The sequence below is a fragment of the Pelophylax lessonae genome, assembly GCF_965119305.1.
Source record: "Pelophylax lessonae genome assembly, chromosome: 3".
Taxonomy (NCBI): Eukaryota; Metazoa; Chordata; class Amphibia; order Anura; family Ranidae; genus Pelophylax; species Pelophylax lessonae.
Window position 1 is genome coordinate 660,334,838 of NC_138770.1, and position 27,296 is coordinate 660,362,133.

The 27,296-nt window shown below is 45.5% G+C and overlaps 1 protein-coding gene across 1 annotated transcript in view; it reads left to right on the forward strand.

Moving 5' to 3' along the window:
• MCM8 (minichromosome maintenance 8 homologous recombination repair factor) overlaps nucleotides 1-27,296 on the forward strand; it is a 92,637-nt gene that overhangs the window by 55,048 nt on the left and 10,293 nt on the right. The window contains exons 13-16 of the mRNA XM_082251237.1: nucleotides 13,362-13,557; nucleotides 17,752-17,971; nucleotides 21,222-21,431; nucleotides 22,303-22,379. Of these exons, the coding sequence (XP_082107363.1) occupies nucleotides 13,362-13,557; nucleotides 17,752-17,971; nucleotides 21,222-21,431; nucleotides 22,303-22,379 (703 nt within the window). The remainder of the gene's footprint in view (nucleotides 1-13,361; nucleotides 13,558-17,751; nucleotides 17,972-21,221; nucleotides 21,432-22,302; nucleotides 22,380-27,296) is intronic.

The following is a 27,296-nucleotide window of genomic DNA, read 5'->3' on the forward strand; positions in this document are numbered from 1 at the left end:
GAAGCCTCAGGAACAGACTTCAAAATCTTCTCCCTCTCTGACTGTTAAGAAACTTAAAGTGGAACTTTAGTCAGAAAATTAAGTCCTGCTGGATCACTTCAGGTTGGGCCATTTTGCAGGTATAGCTATGCAAGACATTAAACATAAGTGTCTATACTGTTTAAAATCCAGTAATACACTGTCTCACCCTGCTCTGCACATGCTCAGTTGCTCTCGCATTTTAGGGCACTGCCGAGTTTGTAGAGGCTGATCTGCTGACAGCCTTAAAGTGGAATTAAACCCTCCTATCCTTTATAGCCAAGGACGTTGCTTCTGTTTTAAAGTATATGTGGTTCCCCATCACTTAATACCTAGGTGCCAGTAGCCATCATCCCTGTTTGATAGGAAAAAAGGAAAACTGCACTGCCATGTGATCAGTTATGACATCAGTCATTTGATGGTTTAACAGTTTGGTTGAGGACACAAGCAAATGTGACAGTTAGCAATTGCGGAATTCCAAGAATGTTTGAAACCGTTAAATCAATGGTTTTAGTTCCAGTTTGATTTACTGCTGTTTGGGGGCTCTGGACTTCAGCAAAATGGCAGCCTCCAGCAAAAAGAAAGTTGTTATGGGTAAAGTTACACTATTAAAGCGGGAACTTATCCATAACAACTTAATTATGGGAAATGAAGTTCCAAAACATATGGGTGCTATCACTGGTATAGACACAAATTTTAGGTTTACATAGTTTAGGTTTTACATAGCTATACCTGCAAAAGGGACCAGCCTGAAGTGATCTTGCAGGACTTCATTTTTTGACTAAAGTTCCATTTCTCCTCTCACGCGGCCCCCATTTTTGAGATCCCTGAAGGTTGGCTGTCAGTCCACTCTAAGTCATGGCATTCTAAGTCTGCCAAATCCTTCAATAAGCCATCCTTGGCATTAAGGTGCACCCTTCCTTTTCAGAGTGGGGGGGAAACTTGTGTGTCAGATGCTTGGGTGCAGGAGGTGGTACTCGGGGCTCAATGTCCCCTCCTCTTGCCTCCAACCTTCCTGTGTCACCGCACTGAATAGCAAACCTACACTGAGCCCTCTAGAGTCTTCTAGAACAAGTTGTAACGGCCCCAGTTCCAGTGGCAGAATGGTTTCAGTGGTTTTACTCCAACCTGTTCACTGTTCCCAAACCTAAAGGTTGATCCACCCCAACTTGGATCTCTGTGCTCCTACATGTCTTCATTCGGGTACAGAAGTTATGCATGGCATCCATCAAATCTGTCATCGCTTCCCTTTACCAGGAAGATTTTCTGGCTTCTGTGGACATCCAGCATTAATCCTTTATGTTCCTATCTTTCCAGCGCATCAGCGATTCCTATGCTTTGCTTTAAGGCCCCTTCACTGCCAGTTGCCCATAAAATCCTTTTCTTTAAGTCCATTAAGGAAAACTGGTCCCACCCCTCTGTTTATGATTGTGCTCTCCAAAAGTGAAGTAAGCTGGTAGGAGGGGTTATCCTGGGTTGCTCTACAATTCTTTTTTTGCCAGTATCCAAGCCTCCTGTGGGGGGCAGTATAACCTGATAACAACTTCCTGTGTCCTTAATGGATGCCAAGAATTGGATTTTTACGGCAAGTGCAAAAATCCTATTTCTTTATTGTACATCACGGGACACAGAGCTGGTAATATTTACTATTTGGGTTATACGCTACCTTCAGGTGAAGGAACACTGGCAACCAATAGAAAGAAAGTTCCTCCTATAGAACCCCTCCCATACATGAAGAACATCAGTTTTTTTCACCAGTGTCTTGAAGTTGGTGGTCATGGCTGTTAAAGCTCTCCAAGATTTTGTATTTGTCCCAGAAAAAGGGGCGATCTATCGGATCCATTCAAAAGGCCAAGTGCTAAAAGGATGGTACCCGAGCCTCGATAACCGAAGATAAGAGGTTTAGCCTGTAATGTGGTCCTTCGGGCGCTGGACCCTGGGAAATGGAACCCTGGTTAAAACGTACCCAAGGTGATTCCAGAAGGGTGCTCTAAGAATTCCTTTTCCTTTTTTTTTTTTTATTAAAAAAAAAGTTTTCTTGTGCTTATTCCTTTTCAAAAAAAAAAAAAAACATTTCTTTAGCTACAGTACTGCATTCGGCAGGTTTGTTTGGCTATATTGCAGATCTCAATCAGCTTACCATGTACTAAAGCTGGCGCTTGGTGATGATGTCACAGGCAGCATGAGGTTCTTTCCTAACTGAACGTTGCAGGCAAAAGGGCTCAGGTTCCCTGGGACATTCGGTTGATCAGGGGAAGCGGTGCAGGTCTGATAATATCTGTTTGGGCATATATGTGAATCAGTACATGGCAAAGAAAACGGTGGTTGTTTTGTGATAGCTGTTAATCTGGATCACAATTTTCTACCTTGGTGCAAACTGTTTTTAATTCTGGGTCTTGTTTATATTTTAAAGCAATGTATTCCAGAAGGAAAAGTGGGGGTGCAGCAGGGAAAGGGTTAAGTACCCCCGCACCAGGATTATTTTTTCCTAGTCCGGTTTCCCCTGCATTTTCTTTCCCAGAAAGATCTGAACCTACTGGCCAATCCGAGCCTTTGTCTGTCAGATATTTTGCTACCTCTGGTGCTTCTATTTCTCCCTATATAACTAGGATGACTTAGCATCTGCCCTGGCTAGCCTATAAGGTAAAGTAGCAGGGATGATTTCTTCTGTTACTCAGGGTGGGAAGAAAAAGGGATAGATCCCCTTCCCATGCACCTGGGCCCAACAAACAGATAAGGCCTATAGCCCTAGATCCTGCGGAGGGGGGCTTCTGGCCTAGAACCTGATTGGGCAGTAGAAGATAATGAAGAGGTAGCCATTGGTGACTTAAAATCACAAGTGGATCATGTTTCCTCTTCAGAGGATTCTGATCCTGAGGAACCATATACAGCATCTCACTTGCAAAGGTTGCTGACTCAATCCCTCATTTAAATGGTACGGATTGGTTTTATATTGCCTTCTTCTTCAGAGAGATCTGAGGCCTCTTGTTCCTCGTTTGCATCCTCAAACAGAGTATTCGAGCCTTTCCTTTCCACTCCCTGCTGCAGCAGTTGGTGTATGAAAAGGATCCAGTAAAAAAAAAAAAAAAATGGAGTCCTTGTTTAAAGCTCCTTTGCTGTTGCTGGCTCTGCTGGTCAACCAGCTATTTTCAGCTAGGAGTATGTCAGTCCTTGAAGGGCCGTTTTAAGAGGCTATCAAAAGATTTGCCTATTCAGAGTGAATCTGCAGATCTAGCAGAGATATCTCTCACTTTATTGTTTACAATTGATGCCCTTAAGGATTCTATACAGCAAGTATCCCGGATCCTCCTCTCTGTTCATATGCGCAGAGTCCTGTGGCTGAAAAATTGATCGGCAGAAATGCCTTGTAAAGAATTGCTGACAGCTCTCCCCTTTCACGGAGAACAGCTTTTTGGTGAAAGATCTGGATAAATATATCCAAAAGATCTTGCAGGGGAAAGGTGCATTATTGCCTGTTAAGAGAAGGAATAAATACCCGTCTTTTAAGGCTCCGAGTGTCACTGTCCCTACCAATGCAGCATCTTCAAAGCAGTTTCGACGGCCTCAGCCATCAGCTTTCAGGAAACCCCAAGGGCAAAAGAAGCTCTGGGTCCAAAAGCCTGGTAAAACAGGTTTTAGTCCGCCTTATGAAAGGGTGCCCCCACTCGCTCGAGTGGGGGGGAAGTCTTTTATAGTTTTCAAAAACATAGGAAGGAATGGTTCAAGACAGATGGGTCTTGTCCACTATAGCTCGGGGCTACATGATAGAGTTTTGAGTGTTTCCTCCCTATCGGTTTCTGGACTCAAGTATGCCTACTTGTCCAAAAAAAAGAAGGCCGTTGTTCCAGGTCTTAGATTACCTATGGATCCAGGGTGTGATTGTGGAGGTTCCAGTCAGCAGAAGATTCACTTGCTTACATAAGCACATATCTGCTTGCAATTTTTTTTTTCTTGCATAAACGCAAGCTTGCTTCCATAAACGCCTGCTTGCTTGCATAAGACGCATGTCTGCAAGACGCATAAAATTTGGCTTGTGTAAACGCACGCTTGCTTCCATAAACGCATGTTAGGACAAGGTGAGACTCATTTTGGATCTCAAGGCTCTGAATTAATTTCTGACCGTACAGTTTTTTCGCATGAAATCAATCCATTCGGTGGTAGCCTCTCTAGGAAGAGGAAATTTTGTGGCCTCCATAGATATCAAAGATGCATATCTTGATTTGCCAATCTTCAGGCCTTGCGTTCAAGTTTGTGGCCCTGTTTTCGGCCTTGCTACAGCTCCTCGTGTGTTCACGAAGGTTCTGGCGCCGGTGTTGGCTTCTTTAAGGGCCCAAGGCATCTCTATAGTAGGATACCTGGATGACCTACTGCTCAAGAATCGTTCAAGCTCAGGTCTGACACAATAAGTGTTCCTTACAATCCAGTTCTTAGAGAGTCTGGGTTGGATTATCAACAGAGAAAGTCGGCCCTAAGGCCTGTTCAGGTCCTACAATATCTTGGTTTAGGCCTAGACACTGCTCAGGCAAAGTTTCTTGCCATCAGAGAATGTTCTAGCTCTAAGAAAGCTAGTCCAGTTCGTAAGAGGGAAGAAATTTCCCTCCATCCTGCTGTGTATGAGGTTACTGGGCAAAATGGTGTCCTCCGAGGCGATTCCTTATGCACGGTTCCACTCTAGACTGTTTCAGAACAGTATTCTTTCAGCTTGGAACAAATAGGTTCAAGCTTTGGATTGCCCGATGTTCCTTTCCCCAAGGTAAGGCAGGATCTAATCTGGTGGCTGGTTCCCACCAAATCTATAAAGAGAAACATTTTTCTGCCCTTAGCCTGGAAGGTGGTAACCACAGACGCCAGCCGGCTGGGCTGGGGTGCTATCCTGGAAGGTCTGTTTGCCCAGGTAACGTGGTCTCGGGCAGAAAAGATTTTTACCCATCAATATTCCGAGCTGCCCATTTGGCACTGAATTATTGGACAACCAGGTTACAGGGGTGTCCTGTCAGGATTCAGTCCGACAACTCCACCCTGGTGGCTTATATCTTCCACCAGGGCGGCACCAGAAGCCAGTCGATTCAGAAGGAAGTGAATATCCTATCGTGGGCAGAGAGGTATGTTCCATGTCTATCAGCCGTATTCATTCCAGGGGTGGACAACTGGCAGGCGGACTTTCTAAGTTGCCAGCAGCTGTGTCCAGGGGATTGATCCCTACACCCCCAAGTGTTTTGGCTGATCTGTCTACGTTGGGGTGCTCCCGATGTAGATCTTTTGGCATCCAGGTTAAACTACAAGGTGGACAATTTTGTTTCCAGGTCCAGGGATCCGATTGCGGTCGGAATGGATGTTCTGGTGACCCCTTGGTCATGGTTCAACCTGGTTTATGCATTTCCTCCAGTTCAGCTTCTACCTCTGCTGCTGAACAGGATACAGGTGGAGGTGAAACCGGTGATCCGGGTGGCCCAGAAGATCTGGGTTCGCAGAAATCATAAAAGTCAGCAGTGGGGAAACCCATGGTTGCTACCATGTCGTCTGGATCTACTATCTCAAGGTCCTATATTCCACCCTGCTTTATGGTCATTGAATCTGACAGTCTGGCTATTGAAACCAGAATTTTTAGAGACCGGGGGGTCTCAGCTTTGGCTCTGGCCACATTTGGTCAATGCCAGGATGCCTGTTTCTAGGAAAATCTATTAGAGTTTGGAAAGCCTATATCTCTTGGTGTGAATCCAAGAAAGTATGTCATTGGAAGAATCCCTGCTTTTCTTCAGTTAGTGGTGCATTTGAAATTGACATTCAGAATCATTAAAGGACAAGTCTCTGCCTTAGCAATCTTTTTCCAGAGACCATTGGCTACGCACTCTTTGGTTCGGACCTTTTTTCCAAGGTGTGATTCATATGGTTTTGCCAGTTAAACCACCGCTATGGCCTTGGGACTTGAATCTGGTTCTCACGGTCCTGCAGAAGCAGCCCTTCAAGCCTATCGAGCATATACCCTTGTTACTTTTATTGAGGAAGCTGGTCTTTTTTTGGTCGCTATAACCTCAGCTAGAACGGTGTCGGAGATATCGGCTCTTTCATGTAAAGAACCTTTTTTTCTAAATCTGTATCAGAATAGGTAGTTTTTTCATCCTCATCCTGTTTTTCTCCTTAAGGTAGTTTCTGGTTTTCACTTGAACCAGGATATTGTTCTGCCTTCATTTTTCCTAATCCTCAGTCTTCTGAGGATAGGTTGTTACATTTTCTTGACGTTGTACATGCGGTTTAAGTCTATTTAACCAGGTCAACACAGCTTCATAATACTGATGCTTTCTTTATTTTGCCGGATAGGCCTAAGAATTGCCAAGCGGCAACTTCCTCCACTATTTCTAGATGGATTCGGCAGGTCATTTCTCAAGCTTATGGCTTGAAGGGTAAGGTTCCGCCTTTTAACTTAAAGGCCCACTCTACCAGAAGGGTAAGTGCTTCATGGGCAGTGCACCATCAAGTATCTTGGGCCCAGATCTGCAAAGCTGCTACCTGGTCTTCAGTACATACTTTCACAAAATTCTACCAAGTGGACGTAAGGGCCCGTGAAGAGGCTCAGTTTGGCAGTAGCGTACTGCAAGCCGCTGTATAGTCCTATGTTTTTTCTTTGCTCAGGGGCAAATTTGGGACTCTGTGTCCCCTCCCCTCAAGGACATTGCTTTAGGACATCCCAAATAGTAATTATTACCAGCTCTGTGTCCCGTGATGTACGATAAAGAAATTAGGATTTTTATTACAGCTTGCCTGTAAAATCCTTTTCTCTTACGTCCTCCGACAGTCGCCGCCTCTTCATATTCGTCACAATGGGGTATTAGACTTTGCTCCGAAGGAGTAGCTAGGCAACAGAATATGTTAACATTAAAGCTTTTAACATATCCCACCCACAGGGGGTGGTCCCCTTAGTCAATACCCTCCTACTTCCTGCAACCATATCTCAGTTTCAATGTCTAGCTTGTCAGGAGTAGCTGGATCTCTTTATGCTGGGGCTTTTTGCCTCAGCCTTTCTCTTCTTTTTTGATTTTTTGTTTGAGTTTTTTCTCTCTCTTTACTTAGCTGTTCTTTTTGTCAGCGTTAGTTCTTCTGATGAAGAGGATTCGTGCGGGCTGGGTCTCGGGCTGATCCCCCTGGTCGCAGGTCGTGGGTCAGTGGCTTCCCAGCCTGCCGTCGAGCGTTCAGCCAGGTAACGCTCCTGGCGCAGTGAAAGACCCATCCCTGTTCGGTGCAGGGATGATTGGTGAGGTGGCTACCTCCCTGGACGCTGTGCGGTTTCTTAACCCCGATTTTGTGCGTCCTGGATGCGACTCTCCCTGCCTCATGTGCAGCGGCTTGTTCGCCTGTGCGGGTTCCCCACGCCATTATGAGGTAAGTGTGTCTATGTGGGGACCTGTCTGTCGGGAGGGGTGTCAGTCTGGGACTGTGTAACCTGCCTCTGTTCACACTGTTTGTCTCCCTATCGCTCTGGCTGCATGCTGTGGGCTGCAGGGGGGGGGGGGGGGCTGTGTGGCACTGTCTGTGTCAGCCTGTGTACAGTGTGAAGGGCTGTGTGCTGTGGGGCATGTTTTTGTCATGTTTGGGGCACGATACAGCGATCGCTGCGGCGATCCTCCATGTTTTTTACATGGGTGGTGTTCTATGCATCACAGTAGTGGGGGAGCGGCGGTTTCGGCGCTAAACGGCGCCATTTTGCCTGCGCTCGCTCCAGCCGCATGCTTTCACTACGGGCGGCCATTTTCTTGTAGCCTTCCATAGGCTTTAATAGAGCGCCCTGATTGCATCACTTCCTCTTTCCTGGGTGCACCGATCGAGGCGGCAGCAGCAGCAGGGGTCTCCTCAGGTTTTATCCTTCTGTTCCTTCCTATATCCATTGCCTGTGTTCAGTTTTATCCCTGTGGGGGTCTCATTGTGCTTGTGTGTGTGTGCGGTGGGCTGCGCTCGCCGCGCTTGTTAAAGGGGCAGTTAACCCTTTATTCTCCGGCATATTTTTTTGGGGCAAATGGATTCTCAGGAGGGCAAATTTCCTGCCACCTTGGTGGGAAGCCAGGGGACTGCTGTTTCCCCCCCAGGGGGGGATTTAGCCAAAGTGGTAGCTAACCTTGCTGCTCAGGTGCAGATGCTGGTGGCTGCTCAATCAACTAAAAGACCCAGAGTTTCTATTTCCTCTGATTCTGAGGGTGAAGGTGATGGGGCTGCTATGGCTGGGGTCTCCTTATCAGGGTCCCGTTCCTCCCTGGATCTCGTGGGGTCCGAGGTGGAGGCTGAGGTTGAAGGGGTTGATAATTCTCCCCCTGGCTCGCCTGAAGAGCTTGCAATCATGGATGAATTGGTTGCTTCTATAAAACAAACGCTGCGTTTGCAGGATGAACTGTGTCCTCCCGCTGCCTTGGCGGCTTATGGGACGCAGAAAAGACGCAAGACATCGCAGGTCTTTCCCTGCACTGATGATTTTCAGCGCGCTGTTAAGGAACAATGGCGCAATTTACGCAAACCTTTTGCTGTGCCAAGTAGGTTCAGGCTGCGTTATCCTTTCACGCCTGCCACTGATGAACGGTGGTGTGTGCCACCCCCGGTGGATCACGCCATTGTGGTTTTGAACAAATCCACTGCGATTCCTGCAGAGGATACCCCGGTGTTCCGAGATGCCACGGATAGGAGAATGGAGTCTCTTGCTCGTCATACTTATTCTGTTACGGGTTCGATGCTAAAAGCTCTGTTTGCCTCTCTTATGGCAGCCCAGGCTGTCGCAAGTTGGACGCAGGTGCTTAGGCGCGTCCTAGTGGCTGATTCGGCCTCGCCGACGACATTGGATATGGTGGATCAAATCCATCAGGGTGTCATGTACCTGTGTGATGCGGACTTGGACTTAGTGCCGTTGGCTGCACGTGTACAAAGCGTGGCGGTGTTGTCTCGCCGCCTGGTTTGGTTGAAGTGTTGGTCGGTGGACCAATCTTCGCGCAAGACCTTAGCCAATCGGCCTTATGATGGATCTCGCCTTTTTGGGGAGTCCTTGGATGCGTTGATTAAGGGGATCACGGGCGGTAAGAGCACGCTCTTGCCCCACTTCCCCAAGGCTAAGGGGGCTCCTGGTAAGAAGCATACTAATTTTCGGCCTCCTCAGGGGTCCTTTCGTGCCTTTCGGTCGCACTACAAGGGCAAACCGTTCAAGGGTCAAGGCTCCCAAAAGAAGCTGTGGTCTGGTAAACAGAAGTCCGGTCAGTTCGGACCCTCTACCCATAACAGTGCGGCCTGAAGGGACGCCCTCACCCAGTTCTGGGGTGGGGGGACGCTTGCTCTTTTTTCTTCAACCCTGGCTGGCCCGCGTGCGGGACCGGTGGGTTCAGGAAATCGTTTGATCTGGCTACAAGATCGAGTTTCTCTCTCGGCCGGAGAGCAGATTCTTTCCCTCAAATCTTCAGCTGTCTCCGGAGCGTTTGCGGGACCTGCACCTAGCGGTGCGGGACCTGAGGGCTCAGGGAGTGGTGGTTCCGGTGCCTCATCGGGACAGATTTCGGGGTTTTATTCCAATCTGTTCACTGTGCCCAGAAAGGAGGGCAAGGTTCGTCCAATTCTGGACTTAAAGGCTTTGAACCGCTTTGTGCGGGTTCGCAAGTTCCGCATGGAATCCCTGCAGTCGGTGGTGGCTGCTCTGGTTCCGGGGGAATTCATGGCCTCCATCGATCTGAAGGATGCGTACCTTCACATCCCGATTTTCGAGGGTCACCAGAGGTTCCTTCGATTCGCCATTGCGGAGGATCATTACCAATTCGTGGCGTTGCCTTTTGGTCTCGCCTCGGCTCCTCGGGTTTTCACCAAGGTGCTTGCTCCCGTTCTGGCTTTGTTGAGAGCTCAGGGCATCTCTGTCCTGGGGTATCTGGACGACATTCTGGTTCGGTCTGCGTCCAGCCAGGGTCTGGAAAAGGACCTGTCCGTCACGATGCAAACTCTACAGGAGTTTGGTTGGACGATAAATTTTCCAAAGTCGACGCTGAGTCCGTCGGTTCGTCTTCCCTACCTGGGAATGATCCTGGACTCGATCCAGACGAAGGTCTTCCTGCTGGAAGACAAGCTCAGGACTCTTCAGGAGGAAGTCAGGTCCCTCAGGGACAGTCTGTGCTCGTCCCTCCGGACGTGCATGAGATGTCTGGGATTGATGGTCTCGGCTTTCGAGGCGATTCCCTTCGCCCAGTTTCACACGCGGGGTCTCCAGGCGGAGATCCTGTCCAAGTGGGACGGGCGACCCCAATCTCTGGATCTTCTAATTTCGTTGAGCTTTCGCACCAGAAGGGGTCTTCTGTGGTGGCTCCAGTCCCCGATGATATCGGGGGGCAAGTCCTTTCGTCCTATCTCATGGACAGTGATCACCACGGATGCCAGCCTGTCGGGCTGGGGTGGTGTTCTGGGCGTTCTGTCCGCCCAGGGAACTTGGTCGGAGGGGGAGTCAACATTCTGGAATTGCGTGCGATAAATCTCTGCCTTCGTCGCTGGACGGACCGACTGCAGGGCTGTCCGGTTCGGGTGCAGACGGACAATGCCACAGCGGTGGCCTACATCAACCACCAAGGGGGCACCAGGAGTGCCCGAGCGGCTCGGGAAGTGCCCGACATTCTGTCTTGGGCCGAGACTCATGTCCCGGCGATAACGGCAGTTCACATTCCGGGGGTGGAGAACTGGCAGGCGGACTATCTGAGTCGCCAGACCCTGGATCAGGGGGAATGGTCTCTCCACCCGGCTGTCTTCCAGATGTTGTGCGCGAAGTGGGGTCTTCCAGATGTGGACCTGTTTGCGTCTCGTCTGAACAACAAGGTTCGTGGCAAGGACGCGCGTCCCTCGGGCAGACGCATCAGACGCGTTGGTAGCCCCGTGGCATCAGTACAGACTGATGTATGCGTTTCCGCTGATTCAATTGCTGTCCAGGTTCCTCCGCAGGTTGCACTCGGAACGCAGCACGGTGATTCTTGTGGCACCGGACTGGCCTCGCCGGTCCTGGTATGCAGACCTCGTGAATCTGGCGGTCGACACCCCATGGCGTCTACCTCTTCGAGACGATCTCCTGTCTCAGGGCCCGATATTCCATCCTGCTTTACAGTCGCTGGCTTTGACGGCCTGGCTGTTGAGACCGAGGTCCTGAAGGATAGGGGTCTCTCCCCTGAGGTCATTCCCACTTTGATCAACGCGAGGAAACCTTCCTCAGGGAAGGTCTATTACCGTACTTGGAAGGCCTATTTTGCCTGGTGTGAGTCCAGGGGGTTTTCACCTCGCACGTACTCGGTTTCTCAAGTGTTGTCCTTCCTTCAAACGGGTGTCGACCAGCGTTTGGCGCTGGCTACGGTCAAGGGTCAGGTGTCTGCGCTGGCCGTTCTTTTTCAACGTCCTGTGGCTTCTAACTCCTTGGTTGCCACTTTTGTTCAAGGAGTGCGGCATCTGGTCCCTCCTAGGAGGGAACCTCTGCCTCCTTGGGACTTGAATCTCGTTCTATCTGTGTTACAACGTGCTCCCTTTGAACAGATCAGGGAGATCTTGTTGTCCATGTTGTCCAAGAAGGGCGCCTTTTTGGTGGCGATCACTTCGGCTCGCAGAGTGTCGGAGCTGGCGGCTTTGTCCTGCAAGTCTCCGTATCTGGTCATTCACTTGGATAAGGTGGTCTTGCGACCTAATCCTTCTTTTCTTCCGAAGCGAGTTTCGGCATTCCATCTCAATGAGGATATTGTCTTGCCTTCGCTGTGCGCGAAGCCTAAACATCCGAAGGAGGTGAGGTTGCACTCTTTGGATGTTGTTCGGGCGATAAGGGTTTACCTTAAATCGACTGAGTCTTTTCGCAAGACGGATTCTTTGTTTGTCCTTCCGGAGGGTCCTCGGAAGGGTATGGCGGCGTCGGCTTCTACCATCGCCAAATGGATCAGACAGACCATTGAACAGGCATATGCTTTGCAGGGGAAAGTTCCTCCTGTGCCTGTGAAGGCGCACTCTACTAGATGTCTGAGTACGTCTTGGGCCTGTCGTCATGGGGCTTCTGTGGCCCAGGTGTGTAAGGCGGCGACCTGGTCGACCGTACACACTTTCACAAAATTCTACAGAGTAGATGTTCAGGCATCGGCAGATGCTTCCTTTGGCCTCAAGGTTCTTAGTGCGGCAGTTCCTTAGGGTCCTTTTGTTTTGGACCCCTGGCTGTTGGGATACGTTTTTATCCCTGGGTTATTTGTTTTTTCCTGGGTTGTTGCTCCTGTTGAGCAAGTTTTTTTCCTGTTGCCCAGCTGGTGTCCTTCCTTTGGTAAGGTTCCTTTCTTTGATGTGGAGACTGCGTTGCCTTACGGCGCGGCTGCGTTTCCCACCCCTCATGTTTGCACTGCTTTGGGACGTCCCCATTGTGACGAATATGAAGAGGCGGCGACTGTCGGAGGACGTAAGAGAAAACGGAATTTTTGTAAAATCTTACCTGTAAAATTCCTTTCTCTGAGTCCTCCGACAGTCGCCGCCCCCGCCCCTCTTTTGGGGTTTGGTTGTATACTCTACTGCTATTCCACTAAAACTGAGATATGGTTGCAGGAAGTAGGAGGGTATTGACTGAGGGGACCACCCCCTGTGGGTGGGATATGTTAAAAACTTTAATGTTAACATATTCTGTTGCCTAGCTACTCCTTCGGAGCAAAGTCTAATACCCCATTGTGACGAATATGAAGAGGCGGCGACTGTCGGAGGACTCAGAGAAAGGAATTTTACAGGTAAGATTTTACAAAAATTCCGTTTTCTTGGAGTACATCACGGGACACAGAGCTCTCTCCCCTCTTTTCTGGGATCTTCATTGCTTGCTTCAAAAACTGATGTTCTTCCTGTATGGGAGGGGTTATATAGGAGGAACTTTCTATTGGTTGCCAGTGTCCATTCACCTCAAGGTAGCGTATAAACCAAATAGTAATTATTACCAGCTCTGTGTCCCGTGATGTACTCCAAGAAAAGGATTTTACAGGTAAGCTGTAATAAAAATCCTAATTTTTCTTTGTTTATAATGGCACATAAACTTGCAACAAAAGGGGAACTGCTGCCCTTTTGCTACCAGTTAGATTACATTTTTAATTTGCTGGGAAAGTGAAACAAGCTGCTTTCCTTTTGGGCAACTGTCCCACTTCTCCAATTTAATTCATAATCCTTAAAATATCTGATCTCCTGGCTTTTTATTTTTAGAATTGATATGCTCAGCTTCTATGCCAAAGAAGGCAAATAAAACCAAAAATGAAAGCAGGGAATTGATTGACTGTGAGCAATACTTTTTTTTTTTTTTTGCCACTTTAAGGCCCCTGATTTAATTTCCTTCATTATTATGTTTTAATATTCAGGTATATGTGGAATTGATGAGTTTGACAAGATGGGTAATCAGCATCAGGCTCTACTAGAAGCTATGGAACAACAGAGTATTAGTCTTGCCAAGGCTGGGATTGTGTGCACCTTACCCGCCAGGACATCCATCATTGCTGCTGCTAACCCAGTGGGTGGGCACTACAACAAAGGCAAAACTGTCTCTGAAAATTTGAAGTAAGTACTCTGTCAATTAAAGGGAAGGATTCCCAAGAGGAGGACATGTATAACAAAAGTAATACATACACTGCTATCACTGACCTCCTTCTGTTATTGCTGGTTGCCTGCTAGGCTGTCATGCTGATCCTCTGGTTTCAGGATGGTAAATCACTGGCCTTAAACAAGTATTCAGCTAGTGAATTCAGTACCTCTGATCTTCAGGACCCCATAATGGCCAGGGAAGTTGCAGCTTTAGGTAGTCAAAAGTGGAAGGCAATGTTTTTACCTTTTTAAAATGGAAACAAGTGTGCAAAGCCACACGAAAACCAGTTTGTGACTGAATATTCCTGTGCACAACCAAATTTATTTCTACTGTGTTTACATCAATAAAAACAATAAGCCCCCGTTCACACTGGGGCGACGCTACTTCGCACCGCGACCTCCGAGGTCGCGGTGCGAGCAGCGCGCCGCGACCTCGGAGCGGCCGCCACGGACTTCATAACATTGAAGTCTATGGCGGTCGCCTCCTGGTCGCCCCAAAGAAGCTCCGGACCCTTTTTCTGAGTCGGAGCGACTTGTGTCGCTCCTATCAGAACGGGTCCGCAGCTTCCCTATGGGAGGCGACCTGCGGCGACCTGTGAGGCGACCAGGTCGCCTCACAGGTCGCCCCAGTGTGAACGGGGGCTAAAAAAAAATGCCAATGATTACACAAATATAAAGTACACTTAAAAAATAACTCATGCGATTGTTCATAAAACTTATGTGAAAAATAAAGTTCACACCCACTGTCCACAAAGGGCTGCTAACGTATTATATAAGACTTGTGTGTTGCATCAAGCATTCGCTGCTCACAATTTTCCAGCCCACCAAAAGGGCAATATAGGATCTCTGCCTTCTAGAGATCAAATATGCTTGTGAAAAAGATTAAACCCCACTCTACACAATGTATGCTTCCACATGTTCCTCCTGAAACACAGCTAATACTCTAGGATGCACTGCTCACCTCTCGGAGAATAGGAAGAAAAGCAACCCAACAAAAGGTAATAATGGTAAAACACTTCTTTATTAAGTAAGAAAAGGTACTCCCAAATATCACAGGATAAAAATGTCAAACATCACACCTTTGTACACCGGCGGGCGAACTATAGAGTTATTTTCTCAAAGCCCCCCTCCTATGCGCGTTTCATCTGCACTAGAACATCCTCCGGGATCATCTTTCTTAGATGACTTTTAGATAGAATTTTGTAATGTTTTGTTGTAACCAGGGTTACAGATGGTAATGAGCCCACATAAAGATTACATTTTTTGTTGTGTCAGTACTGTACTTTCTCGTTGATAGTTACCACAAATACATGTTGCTCTCTGTCAAGCAGTGGTTTGAGAGCCACATTGAAGTGATAGTAAAGGCATTTTTTGAAAAAATAAAACAAATATGTCATACTTTCTTGCTTTATGCACTGGTTTTGCACAGAGCAGCCCCGATCCTCCTCTGGTCCCCAGCCACCGCTCCTGGCCCCTTCCTCCTGTTGAGTGCCCCCACAGCAAGCAGCTTGCAATGAGGTCCCCCTAAGCAGGCTCGCTCCCAAGCCACTGCTGTGTGTGTTCATTCACACACGCACCGTGGCTCGTCCCCACCCCTGCTCTCCTCATTGGCTCACTGATTGTGATTGAAAGTAGCAGGAGCGAATGGCTCCTGCTGCTGTTTTAGCCAATGAGGAGGAAGGGTCCTGGGTGAGCTGCTGCTCTAATGCACTTAGCTGGATAAAGATCAGGCTTAGGTAAGTATTAGGAGGACTGCTGCACACAGAAGGTTTTTTTACCTTGAGCCTTTACAACCACTTTGAGGCTCCTTTTAACATGGCTATCAATAGATACTCTGCAAATGCTAAAGATCTTGGTATCTGACTTTAAATTATAAGAAGCCTAAAGAAAAGGTGGAGGATATGTCTAATATCTTTTTTTTATCTACAAAAGTGTAACTAAAGGAGAGGGATTGGAACCCCTGTCGGTTATTATTGCTGTCTATGCTCCCTTCAGGGAGATTTGCCCTCTCTTTTTGTCCTGTTTACCATTATCATCAAAAGTGTAAGTAAAATAAAATCCCGTTTAGGGTTGACCTCAGAACCGTAATAGAGAGGAAATCTTCCAATGGGGGCACTAGTTCTGATGATTGGTTCTGGTGTTCTTTAAAGCATTTGTCACATGTAGGGCAGCCCCTTCAAGTGAATGGGATTCCCTATGCATATCCTGCAAAAACACATGAAAACACAAAAAAGCATGCAAAAATGTGGGTTCAGGGAACACTAGGTGTGGAAGGGACCTAAACCAAGTCTAAATTGATCAGAAGTGAAGGTATGGCTATTTGAGTGTGTGCAGGTTTGATTATTTTGATCAAATCACAGATCAATCAGGTAATAAAATCAAAGAGTGAATGGCCACGATAAGTCTCGTGTTTTTATATGTTCCTGGAACTCTACTTTGACTTAAAATCCTCATTACCTACTGTATAAGGGTAGCATTACCCATTACCTTGTTTATCATATGGAACATACAGTATTATCCTATATACAAATGGTTTTATGATACAGTGATATTCATCCAATTATTTATCTATATTTGAATGTGACTTTGACAAAGCTTTTGAGTGCTTTGCATTTTACATTATGTTTGAGAAACCTAGGCTCTGATGATCATTGTATGAGTTGATTATGGTAAGAGTGACATCTATAGGCTAGTGTCAGATAGTACAGTGTATCCTGGAAAAGCACGGTCTGAGGGTCGCCAGCTTTACTGAGACTTGCAGCTCTCAAAAGTTAGACATTCATATGATATTATTATGAACATTTTGTTCATAACTTTATCAGTTACCTTCAGTAACAAATGTGATAAAACCGCCTGAGACATAATGGTTTTCTATTTAAAAAAAAAAAAAAAATCTGATTACCACAAGGTTTATCTCTGACACCTGGAGACTTTTGCTGTATAATAGAACAGGCATGCTCAGCCGTGGCCCCTGGAACTATCTGATGTGGCCCTCAACCTCAAATCTAATCTGATTAATAATTACAAATGTAAGAAACAGACCAGGGAAGTGCATGCCCTAGTAGTGCAATAAACTTCTTTATTAACCACTTGCACTCCGCAAGATTTAACGTCCCCCCCATCAACAGGCCGATTTTTTGTTTTTTGGCACTGCGTTAAAGAGGAAGTAAACCCTCTTCTGTAACTTGCACCTATAGGTAAGCCTATGATAAGGCTTACCTATAGGTACTGTAAATATCTCCTAAACATGCACCGTGTAGGAGATATTTACCTTACATGCAGCCAGTGACGTCACTGGCGCATGCGCTCTGAAGGAACGGCCGCTGGTGCCATTTCTTCAGAGCCCCGCACCGTGACCGTCCCTCCCGCGGGAGTGACGTCACCGCGGCTCCGGCCAATCAGATGGCCGGATGCTGCGATCCCGGAAGACGGGCGACTGGACATGTCGCCCGTCATACAGGTAAGAGGGCGGCACGGCGGGGGCTCGTTCTAAGGTAAATATTGCGATGCATACTAGCTCATTATGTGTTTCTCTTTCAGGTTGCAAAAAGAAAAAAAAAATTTTTTTTGGGGGTTTACAACCTCTTTAATTTAAATGACAATCAAGCCGTCATGCAACACTGTACTCAAACAAAATGATCATTTTTTTCGCCACAAACAGAGATTGCTTTTGGTGGTATTTGATCACCTCTGGGTTTTTTATTTGTTGCGCTATAAACAAAAAAAAATTTTTTGACTTTCTGGTATAAAACCTATCCAATTAAAAAAATTACATTTTTGTGATTAGAGTGAGTAAACATCCAACGGGGATGGGTCCCATGGAAAATTATGATCCTGATGGTTTAAAATCTTTATTATGATATTCAAAATAAACCAAAATTTTGAACCATTTTGTTTTATTGTTGCCTGCGACCCATTACCAAATCACTTAAGTTGCCTGCGCTCTTCAAAAGTTTGAGCACCCCCGTAGTAGGAAAAGGTCTTTTAGCTTTCTATCAAATGATTGTATCACATGCCGCCTTCTTCATAAGTGTGCATAAATCACAGCATATTTGATAATAGGGCACTGCTAATAATGTAGACTGCCCCTTTAAATGAAAATGTTTAATGTGGTTCACTGTGTACATTGGTAAAAAGAAAAAAAATGATCTCCGCGCTTTCTTTCTGCAGAATGGGAAGTGCCTTATTGTCGAGATTTGACCTGGTGTTCATCCTGCTGGATACCCCAAACGTAGACCACGATCATTTACTTTCAGAACATGTGATGGCCATGAGGGCAGGGTCAAAGGAGATTTTACGTGGTGCAACGGTAACCCGTACACACACTCAGGATTCCAGTACCTCTGTGCTGGAGGTGCCCTCCGAGAGGGCTTTAAAAGAGAGATTAAAGGTATTTTCAGTGTTAAATGTCTGTGGTCCTGCCTTTGCCTTTTTTCTCCAAAAAAAAAAAGTAAATAAATAAATAATTTCCATAATCAGGTAACAAGACACAAGAAAACGTAACTATGGGTACAAAATGCTTCCAACAGTTTCTGATATTTATAACGGTGATACAAATCAGTAGTATGAAATTGTTGACAGAGTTATACTGATCAAGGATGAAAAGTATGCTTATAACTAAAGGTGATTCCATACCATACCAAAAAGAGAAAGGGGGATCCTAAATAGTCAGACATTAACCCAGATGACTAGAAAGGCCCCCCAGCTAGCATTCCTAACATACAGTATCTCACAAAAGTTAGTACACCCCTCACATTTTTGTAAATATTTTATTATATCTTTTATGTGACAACACTGAAGAAATGACACTTTGCTACAATGTAAATTAGTGAGTGTACAGCTTGTATAACAGTGTAAATTTGCTGTCCCCTCAAAATAACTCAAAACACAGCCATAAATGTCTAAACTGCTGGCAACAAAAGTGAGTACACCCCTAAGTGAAAATGTCCAAATTAGGCCCAATTATCCATTTTCCCTCCCCGGTGTCATGTGACTCGTTAGTGTTACAAGGTCTCAGGTGTGAATGGGGGCAGGTGTGGTAAATTTGGTGTTATCGCTCTCACTCTCTCATACTGGTCACTGGAAGTTCAACATGGCACCTCATGGCAAAGAACTCTCTGAGGATCTGAAAAAAGAATTGTTGCTCTACACAAAGAGAGGCCAGTGATGGCAAATCTTGGCACCACAGATGTTTTTGAACTACATTTCCCATAATGCTGGTGCACTCTGCAGTGTAGTTGAGCATCATGGGAAATGTAGTTCCAAAACATCTGGGGTGCCAAGATTCGCCATCACTGGCCTAGGCTAGAAGAAGATTGCCAAGACCCTGAAACTGAGATGCAGCACAGTGGCCAAGACCATACAGCAGTTTAACAGGACAGGTTCCACTCATAACAGGCCTTGCCATGGTCGACCAAAGAAGTTGAGTGGACGTGCTCGGCGTCATATCCAGAGGTTGTCTTTGGGAAATAGACGTATGAGTGCTGCCAGCATTGCTTCAGAGGTTGAAGGGGTGGGGGGTCAGCCTGTCAGTGCTCAGACCATACGCCGCACACTGCATCAAATTGGTCTGCATGGCTGTCGTCCCAGAAGGAAGCCTCTTCTAAAGATGATGCACAAGTAAGTCTGCAAACAGTTTGCTGAAGACAAGCAGACTAAGAACATGGATTACTGGAACCATGTCCTGTGGTCTGATGAGACCAAGATAAACTTATTTGGTTCAGATGGTGTCAAGCGTGTGTGGCGGCAACCAGGTGAGGAGTACAAAGACATACAGTATGTACATGTGACATGCAAGCATGATCCCCTCTTTTCTGAGACTGGGCCGCAGGGCAGTATTCCAACATAATGACCCCAAACACACCTCTGAGACGACCACTGCCTTGCTAAAGAAGCTGAGGGTAAAGGTGATGGACTGACCAAGCATGTCTCCAGACCTAAACCCTATTGAGCATCGGAAGGCAGAGGAACGCAAGGTTTCCAACATCCATCATCTCAGTGATGTCGTCATGGAGGAATGGAAGAGGACTCCAGTGGCAACCTGTGAAGCTCTGGTGAACTCCATGCCCAAGAGGGTTAAGGCAGTGCTGGAAAATAATGGTGGCCACACAAAATATTGACACTTTGGGCCCAAATTGGACATTGTCACTTAGGGGTGTACTCCCTTTTGTTGCCAGCGGTTTGGACATTAATGGCTGTGTGTTGAGTTATTTTGAGGGGACAGCACATTTACACTGTTATACAAGCTGTACACTCACTACTTTACATTGTAGCAAAGTGTCATTTCTTCAGTGTTGTCACCTGAAAAGATATAATAAAATATTTACAAAAATGTGAGGGGTGTACTTACTTTTGTGAAATACTGTAGGGCTGTCACCAGGAGATCACACCTGGAGTGTACTTCCTGCACATAAGAAGACTGCCAAGGTGTTTGTTTTCGGGGAAAGATGACCAAGAGGTTTACTTTCTGCTGTAAAACATTCCCAATAAAAAAATGTAAAAAATGAAATGTTATCAATTTAGGCCAATATGTATTCTGCTACTTCTTTTTGGTTAAAAAAAATCCAGATAAACGTATATTGATTGATTTGCGCAAAGGTTACAGCGTGTACAAACTATGGGTTATTTTTTTTTTTACTTGGCAGCGATCAGCAACTTATAGCGCGACTGCGATATTGCGGCAGGCAAATTGGACACTGACACATTTGAAGGGGTTAACATTAGGGGGGATCAAAGGGTTAACTGTGCCTAGGTTGTGCTTACTCACTGTGGGGGTGGTACTTTGACTAGGGGAAGGGAAAGATCCATGTTCCTGCTTAGCAGAAACACAGGATCAGTGCCTTCCCTTTTGCCAGAATGACAATCTGCCTTGTTTACATAGCCATATTGTCGTTCTGCCTGTGCCCTGTGTAATCAGCGGGTGTCGGCGGACATCGAGTCCCCATAGTACCTACTGCTGGGCTCCCGCTGTGTATAATCACAGTGGGAGCTGGTCACTGGTGACGCCTGCATGCGCCCCAGATCCAGAGGTGTCAGATCACATACTGGGTACATGACCCGGGACAGAGCCGCCATCCTGCTGCAGTAAATGTACGGTGGGTGGTCCGCAAGTGGTTAAAGTGGTAGAAGTTTTTTTTCTATGCATTAAGATAAAAAACCCTCTGTGTGCAGCAGCCCCCCCCCCTGTTACTTACCTAAGCCCCATCTCCATCCAGCGATGTTGCACAAGACTTGGCTGTATGGGACTCTCCCTCCTGATTGGCTGAGACACAGCAGCGGGTGTCATTGGCTTCCGCTGCTGTCAATTAGTCAGTGAGCCAATGAGAATGAGGGGGTGGGGCTGAGCCACAGCTCCATGTCTGAATAGACACACAGAGCAGCTGCTCGGGTCGGGTGTCACCATAGAAAGCTGCTTGCTGTGGGGGCACTCGGCAGGAGGGAGGGGCCAGGAGTGCCGGCGAGGGACCAGAGAAGAGGAGGATCTGGGCTGCTCTGTGCAAAACCACTAAACAGAGCAGGTAAGTATAACATGTTTGTTTTTTTGTTTTTTAAATCGTGTTTATTCTAGAGTCACATTACTTATATACTGCTTATTCATTATTTGTTAAAATTATTGCTCACACTGTTTATTACTAATCTAGGTTCGGCCAGGTGAATATTTTGATCCTATTCCACACCAGCTATTAAGAAAGTACATTGGATATGCCCGTCAGTATGTACATCCTAAGCTGTCCCCAGATGCAGCTCATGTCCTCCAAGACTTCTACCTGGAGCTTAGAAAACAGAACCAAGGCATTGACAGCACTCCTATTACAACCAGACAACTTGAGTCATTAATCCGACTAACGGAGGTACAGAAAACCTGATTTAAAATATTTCTGTCCAAAATGAGGAACTGCTTTCTCAGTTCTGAGGTTATGTGCACGGTGGGCCTCTTAAATTATGTTTCAAAAATCCCCTTATAAGAGCAGTGCATCATTATAATGGTCTTTTTAAAGCCTAACACCACGTTTAATGTCCCTTTTTTTTTAAATAGTACATCTAAAAAAAAAAAAGAAGGGGGATTTCATGAAATTTGACCTAAGCACATATATACTGTGTGTGTGTGTATATATATATATATATATATATATATATATATATATATATATAATGTATGTAATGTTTTCTTGTCTCTCTCCAAAGCCCTGAGCCCCGTGTCTTTGTGCTGTTTTTTTTTTTTTTGCTCTGTTATCAGCATAACTTCTGACAAGTTCTCAGAAACAGGAGATAAAACCAGAGAGCTTGTCTTGTCCCAGAACATCTCTGCAAGTCTATGCCTATGTGGAGTGGGGGAGGGGGGGGGGGGTGCCTTTCCTCCAATCAGCTGTCTTGGCTGTATGCCAAGAATCCACTGCCAGTGCTGAACAGGAAGAGGAAATCCCTAACACAATGTGCACTTTCTAAAGAATATAGAAAGCTGAAGAACGCAGATATACAGATAAAACTTACGTAGGGAGATTTGTTTCCTCTCTGTGTATCATCTGGGACTGTTCACTTCACTAGGTAGGTGTGAGGGTTTACATCCACTTTAAAGCCTCATGAATTTAGCCTATTGTATTGGTTGGGTAGAATGGATCGGACACAGAGGATAAAAATCAAAAATATTTGAAGAGTTACCGATCCATGACTATGTAGATAGGGTTTTTTTTTCGTGCTACTTTGATTTGTGTTTGTATCCAGGCTCGAGCCAGGCTGGAGCTGAGGGAAGAGGCCATCAAAGAAGATGCTGAAGATGTTGTGCAAATAATGAAATACAGGTTAGCCAACAAATATTAGTGTGTGGTATTCATGAACATTGTCCATTCTCCGCCAATTTTAACCACTTCTGGACCGGAAGATTTTCTCCTTTAACCACTTTTGGACCAGAAGATTTTCCCCTTTAATGACCAGGCCATTTTTTTTGCGATACGGCACTGCGTTACTTTAACGGACAATTGCGCGGTCATGCGATGCTGTACCCAAACAAAATGTATGTCCTTTTTTTCCCCATAAATAGAGCTTTCTTTTGATGGTATTTGATCACCTGTGCAATATTTTTTTTTTTTTTTTGCGCTATAAAAAAAAAAGAGCAACAATTCTGAAAAAAAAAAAAAGATTCACTTTCTGCTATATAACCTTCCCAAAAAAAAAGTTTACAAATCAAATTTTTTTTCATCACTTTAGGTTAATTTGTATTCTGCTACATATCATTGGTAAAAAAAATCCTAATAAGCGTATCAAATCACGTCTACAAACTAGGGGAAAGATTTATGACATTTTAATTTATTTATTTTTATTAGTAATGGCGGCGATCTGCGATTTATTTGTTTTGATTTGTGATTTTTGACTGCAAAATTGCGGCGGACAGATCGGACCCCTAACTGACATTTTGGGGGGACCAGTGACATTACTACAGTAATCGGTGCTAAAAATATGTACTGTTACTGTAATAATGACACTGGCAGGGAAGAGGTTAACCCAGGGGAGATCAAAGGGTTAAGTGTGAGCCTAGGGGGTGTTTTGTAACTCTGGGGGGGGGGGGGATGGGCTTGTGAAATCAATACAGAGACCTGTGATCCTTCCTAAATAAAAGGAACACAGGAGCTCTGTATTGGTTCCAGAGAGAACAACGGTCTGCTGTGTTTACAACAGCAGACTGCCGTTCTCTCTTCACGGGGAGTGATCGTGGGTGCCTGGCGGCAATCGTGGCCGCCAGCTCAGTGAATCGGCTTTCCCGCTGGTGAGTGGGCGCATGCGCCTCCAGGATCGTTCCCACGGACCGCCATACAACTGCGGCGACTGGTTGGCAAGTGGTTAATAGAGTACCAAGAGAGAGGATTTTTAGGACTTTTAACAGTATGTATGCCTGATTTATGGGCACATCACACTACATAAATAAAAAAACTATCTTTCTAAAGATTCTAAAGTACACATTTAACCTCTTCAGCCACAGAAGGTTTTACACCCCCTTCATGACCGGGCCATTTTTTGCGATACGGCACTGCGTTACCTTAACTGTCAATTGCGTGGTCATTCAATACTGTACCCAAATGAATTGATGTCCTTTTTACCCACAAATAGAGCTTGCTTTTGGTGCTATTCGATCAGCTCTGTGTTTTTTATTTTTTGGGCTATAAACAAAAAAAGACCAATTTTGAAAAAAAAAAAAACAATATTTTTTAGTTCATGCTATAAAACATATCCAATAATAAAATGTAAAAAATCAGATGTCTTCATAAATGTAGGCCTATATGTATTCTGCTGCATATTTTTGGTTAAAAAAAAAAAAAAAATCCCAATAAGCGTATATTGATTGGTTTACGCAAAAGTTATTCCGTCTGCAAACTACAGGATAGATTTATGAATTTTTTTGGTTTCTTCTGCTTGTAATGGAGGCAATCAGCGATTTTTAGCAGGACTTCGACATTGTGGCAGACAAATCTGACACTTTTTGGGGATCAGTGACACCAATGATCATTGCAAAAAAAAAAACAAATGCACCGTCACTGTACTAATGACACTGGCAGGGAAGGGGTTAACATCAGGGCCGATCAAAGGGTAAATGTGTTCCCTGGGATTGCTTTCTAACTGTAAGGGGAAGGGAGTTGCAATGATTGGGGGAAGACCGAGATCTGTCTTACTGCTTAGCAGAAACACGAGATCTCCATATTCCCCTCACAGAACGGTGATCTGCCTTGTTTACATAAGCAGACTGCCATTCTGCCTCTCTTGGAAATGGCCACAGGGTGCTGGCAAACATCAGGTCCGCCGGACCCGCCGATTGGCTGGAACGGGTCTCTGGTTGCGCACCCCCAGACCCCAAACTATACAGGTACGTAATTTCGCCCAGGGGGGCCGCCCTGCCGCAGTATATATTTGTGGGGCTGTCTGGAAGAAGTTAAAATGAAAAAAAGAACGGTACAAAAATTTGTTTACAGTACCTCCCACAGCGATCCATAAACTCAACGCGCTTCATGAACAAGATTCACTTTTCCAGGAGAATCTGCAATGTAATGGTGTATTTGCAGAAATGACCGCATTATTATTAAAATTATATGTTTATAAAAATGAAATGACCGAATGACAGCTACAGTGCGGCCGGCTAATTCTGGAACATCACCGGCGTGCTGTGATCACGCTCACGGTGGGGTGTGGGCAGCATGCTCTGTGTTCGCAGTGTCTGGAGGACACTGCTGATCACGAATTGAGGTAAAGAGCCAATCAGCGGCTCTTTACCACGTGACCAGCTGTGTCAAATAATTTTTCTTCTTCACTGATGTGCGCTGATGAGGCAGCACTAAAGGGCACTGATGAGGAGGCACTAATATGCCACACTGATGGGCACTGATAGGCAGCACTGATGGGCACTTGATAGGTGGCACTGATGGGCAGCACAGATGAGCAGGCAATGACGGCCACTGACTGGAATCACTAATGGGCACTTATTAGGGTCACTGTTGGGCATTGATTGGTGTCACTGATTGGTGTCGCTAATGGGCACTTTATTTGCGTTACTGTAATCAGGGCCCTGATTACTTGTCCTGTACTCCCCTTCGAGGAGGATGATCAGCTGATCTGACAGTGTGAGGCGAGGAGCGCCGACAAACGGCCCCTCTGCATTTACATGTGACCGCCTGTGATTGGACACAGCCGATCACATGGGTAAAGAGCCACGTCATTGGCTCCTTACCAAGATCGGGGTCCCGCCGTATCCTAGGAACACGGAGCGGCCATTCTTGGGCACCAGTAATATGACATCCTCCCACCGTCATTTGACAGTGGGCAGGTGGCAAGTAGTTAATATCTAAATTTTCCCAAAAATTGACAAAAACTTTCAACTGCAAAAAACTCGCCATGCCACTTACTAAACACCCTGGACTGTCTACTTTCCAAAAAGTGGTCATTTGGGGGACGTGTACTGGCCTGGCATTTTTGGGCCTCAAGAAATGTCAGTACTGTATTTTCTGGCGTATAAGACTACTTTTGAACCTCAAAAAAATCCCCCAAAAATGGGGGGTCGTCTTATACGCCGAGTATAATATCTCCAAGGTAACCTAAGTATAAGTATTACCGGTAGATGTAATCTCTCAAGACGCTGACTGTGTGGGAATCCTGTACCGGTATACCGTATGTACCGTAGCTTCGACTACATACAGTGTACCATGCTGAGCCAATCAGGGAGAGAAATGTATTCTATTATTGAATGCAAAGCCTGCTCGGATTGGCGAAGTAACATCAGCCCGCCTCTCTGACTCTGCCAATCCGAGCAGGCTTTGCATTCAATAATAGAATACATCGCTCACTGTGATTGGCTCAGCGCAGTATACTGTATGTAGCCGAAGCTACGGTACATCTAGTATACCGGTACAGGATTCCCACACAGCCAGCGTCTTGAGATTACATCTACTGGTAATACTTATATTTAGGGTACCTTGGAGATATTATGAGAGATTACATGTATTACAGTACTAGGGTACCTTGGAGATCTATGAGAAATCTGATGTTTTTCAATGCTGTTGCCTTGCTTCGGAAGGGGGTAGTCTTATACGGCGAGTATAGCCCAAAACCTATGTTTTAACTTGAAAATTATGGGGGTCGTCTTATACGCCGGAAAATACGGTACATCAGGATTAATAACTTTTTAAGATCTATACACCATAGTTTGTGGACTCAATAACTTTCCTACAGACTAAATAACATACACTGATTTAGGTTATTTTCACCAAAGAAATGTAGCAGAATACACTTTGGCCTAAATTTATGTAGAAAGATTATTTATTTGCTAAATTTTAACAGAAACAAAGAAAAACGCATTTTTTTTTTTAACATTTTCAGTCTTTTTTAGTTTATTTAGCAAAGAATAAAAAAAAACAGTGGTGATTAAATGCCATTAAAATAAAGCTCTAGTTGTGTGAACAAAATGATAAGAATGTATTTTGGGTACAGTGTTACATGACAGTGTTGTCATTCAAAGTGTGACAGCGCTGAAAGCTGAAAATTGTCCTGGGCAGGCAGGGGGTGAAAGTGCCCAATATTGAAGTTAAAGTGGTTCTAAAGCCTTGACGTTTTTTTACCTGTGCATTAAGGTAAAAAACCTCATGTGCTAGAGGGACCCCCTCCTTATACATTCCGGAACCCAATCTCGATCCAGTAATGTTCACAAGAGCAGCAGCTCTCTTTCTCTTCACTGGGCAGATCACTAGCAGGGCTGAGCCATCCTGTCTGTATCAATACACAGACAGGGCGGCTCAGGAGTGAGCCTGCTCAAGTGCCTCCATAGAAAGCTGCTTTCAATGGGGGCACTCACTGAAGAGGAGGAGCGGGGAACCCCAGAGGAGAAGGATTGGGGCTGCTCTGGGTAGTACCAGTGCACAGAGCAGGTAAGTATACCATGCTTGTTGTTTTAATAAAAAAAAAAATCAAAGGTTTACAAACATTTTAAAGTTAAAAAAAAAAAAGTTTTCTCTTGGTCACTCTTTGAAAACATTTTCTTCAAGGCCAGTTTCCAAATGTTGTTCTCTACATCATAGAAGTAATACTACCATGTTTTCCTCAGACCTCATCCGTAACACTAAACTCATTACCCATAGGGGGCTTTTACAGCATCGCCTATAGAAAATATGGTGGTATTGAAGTTTGTCACCATTTCATGGGCGCATGTACATTTCAGGTGTGACGTGTTGGTTATCTATTTA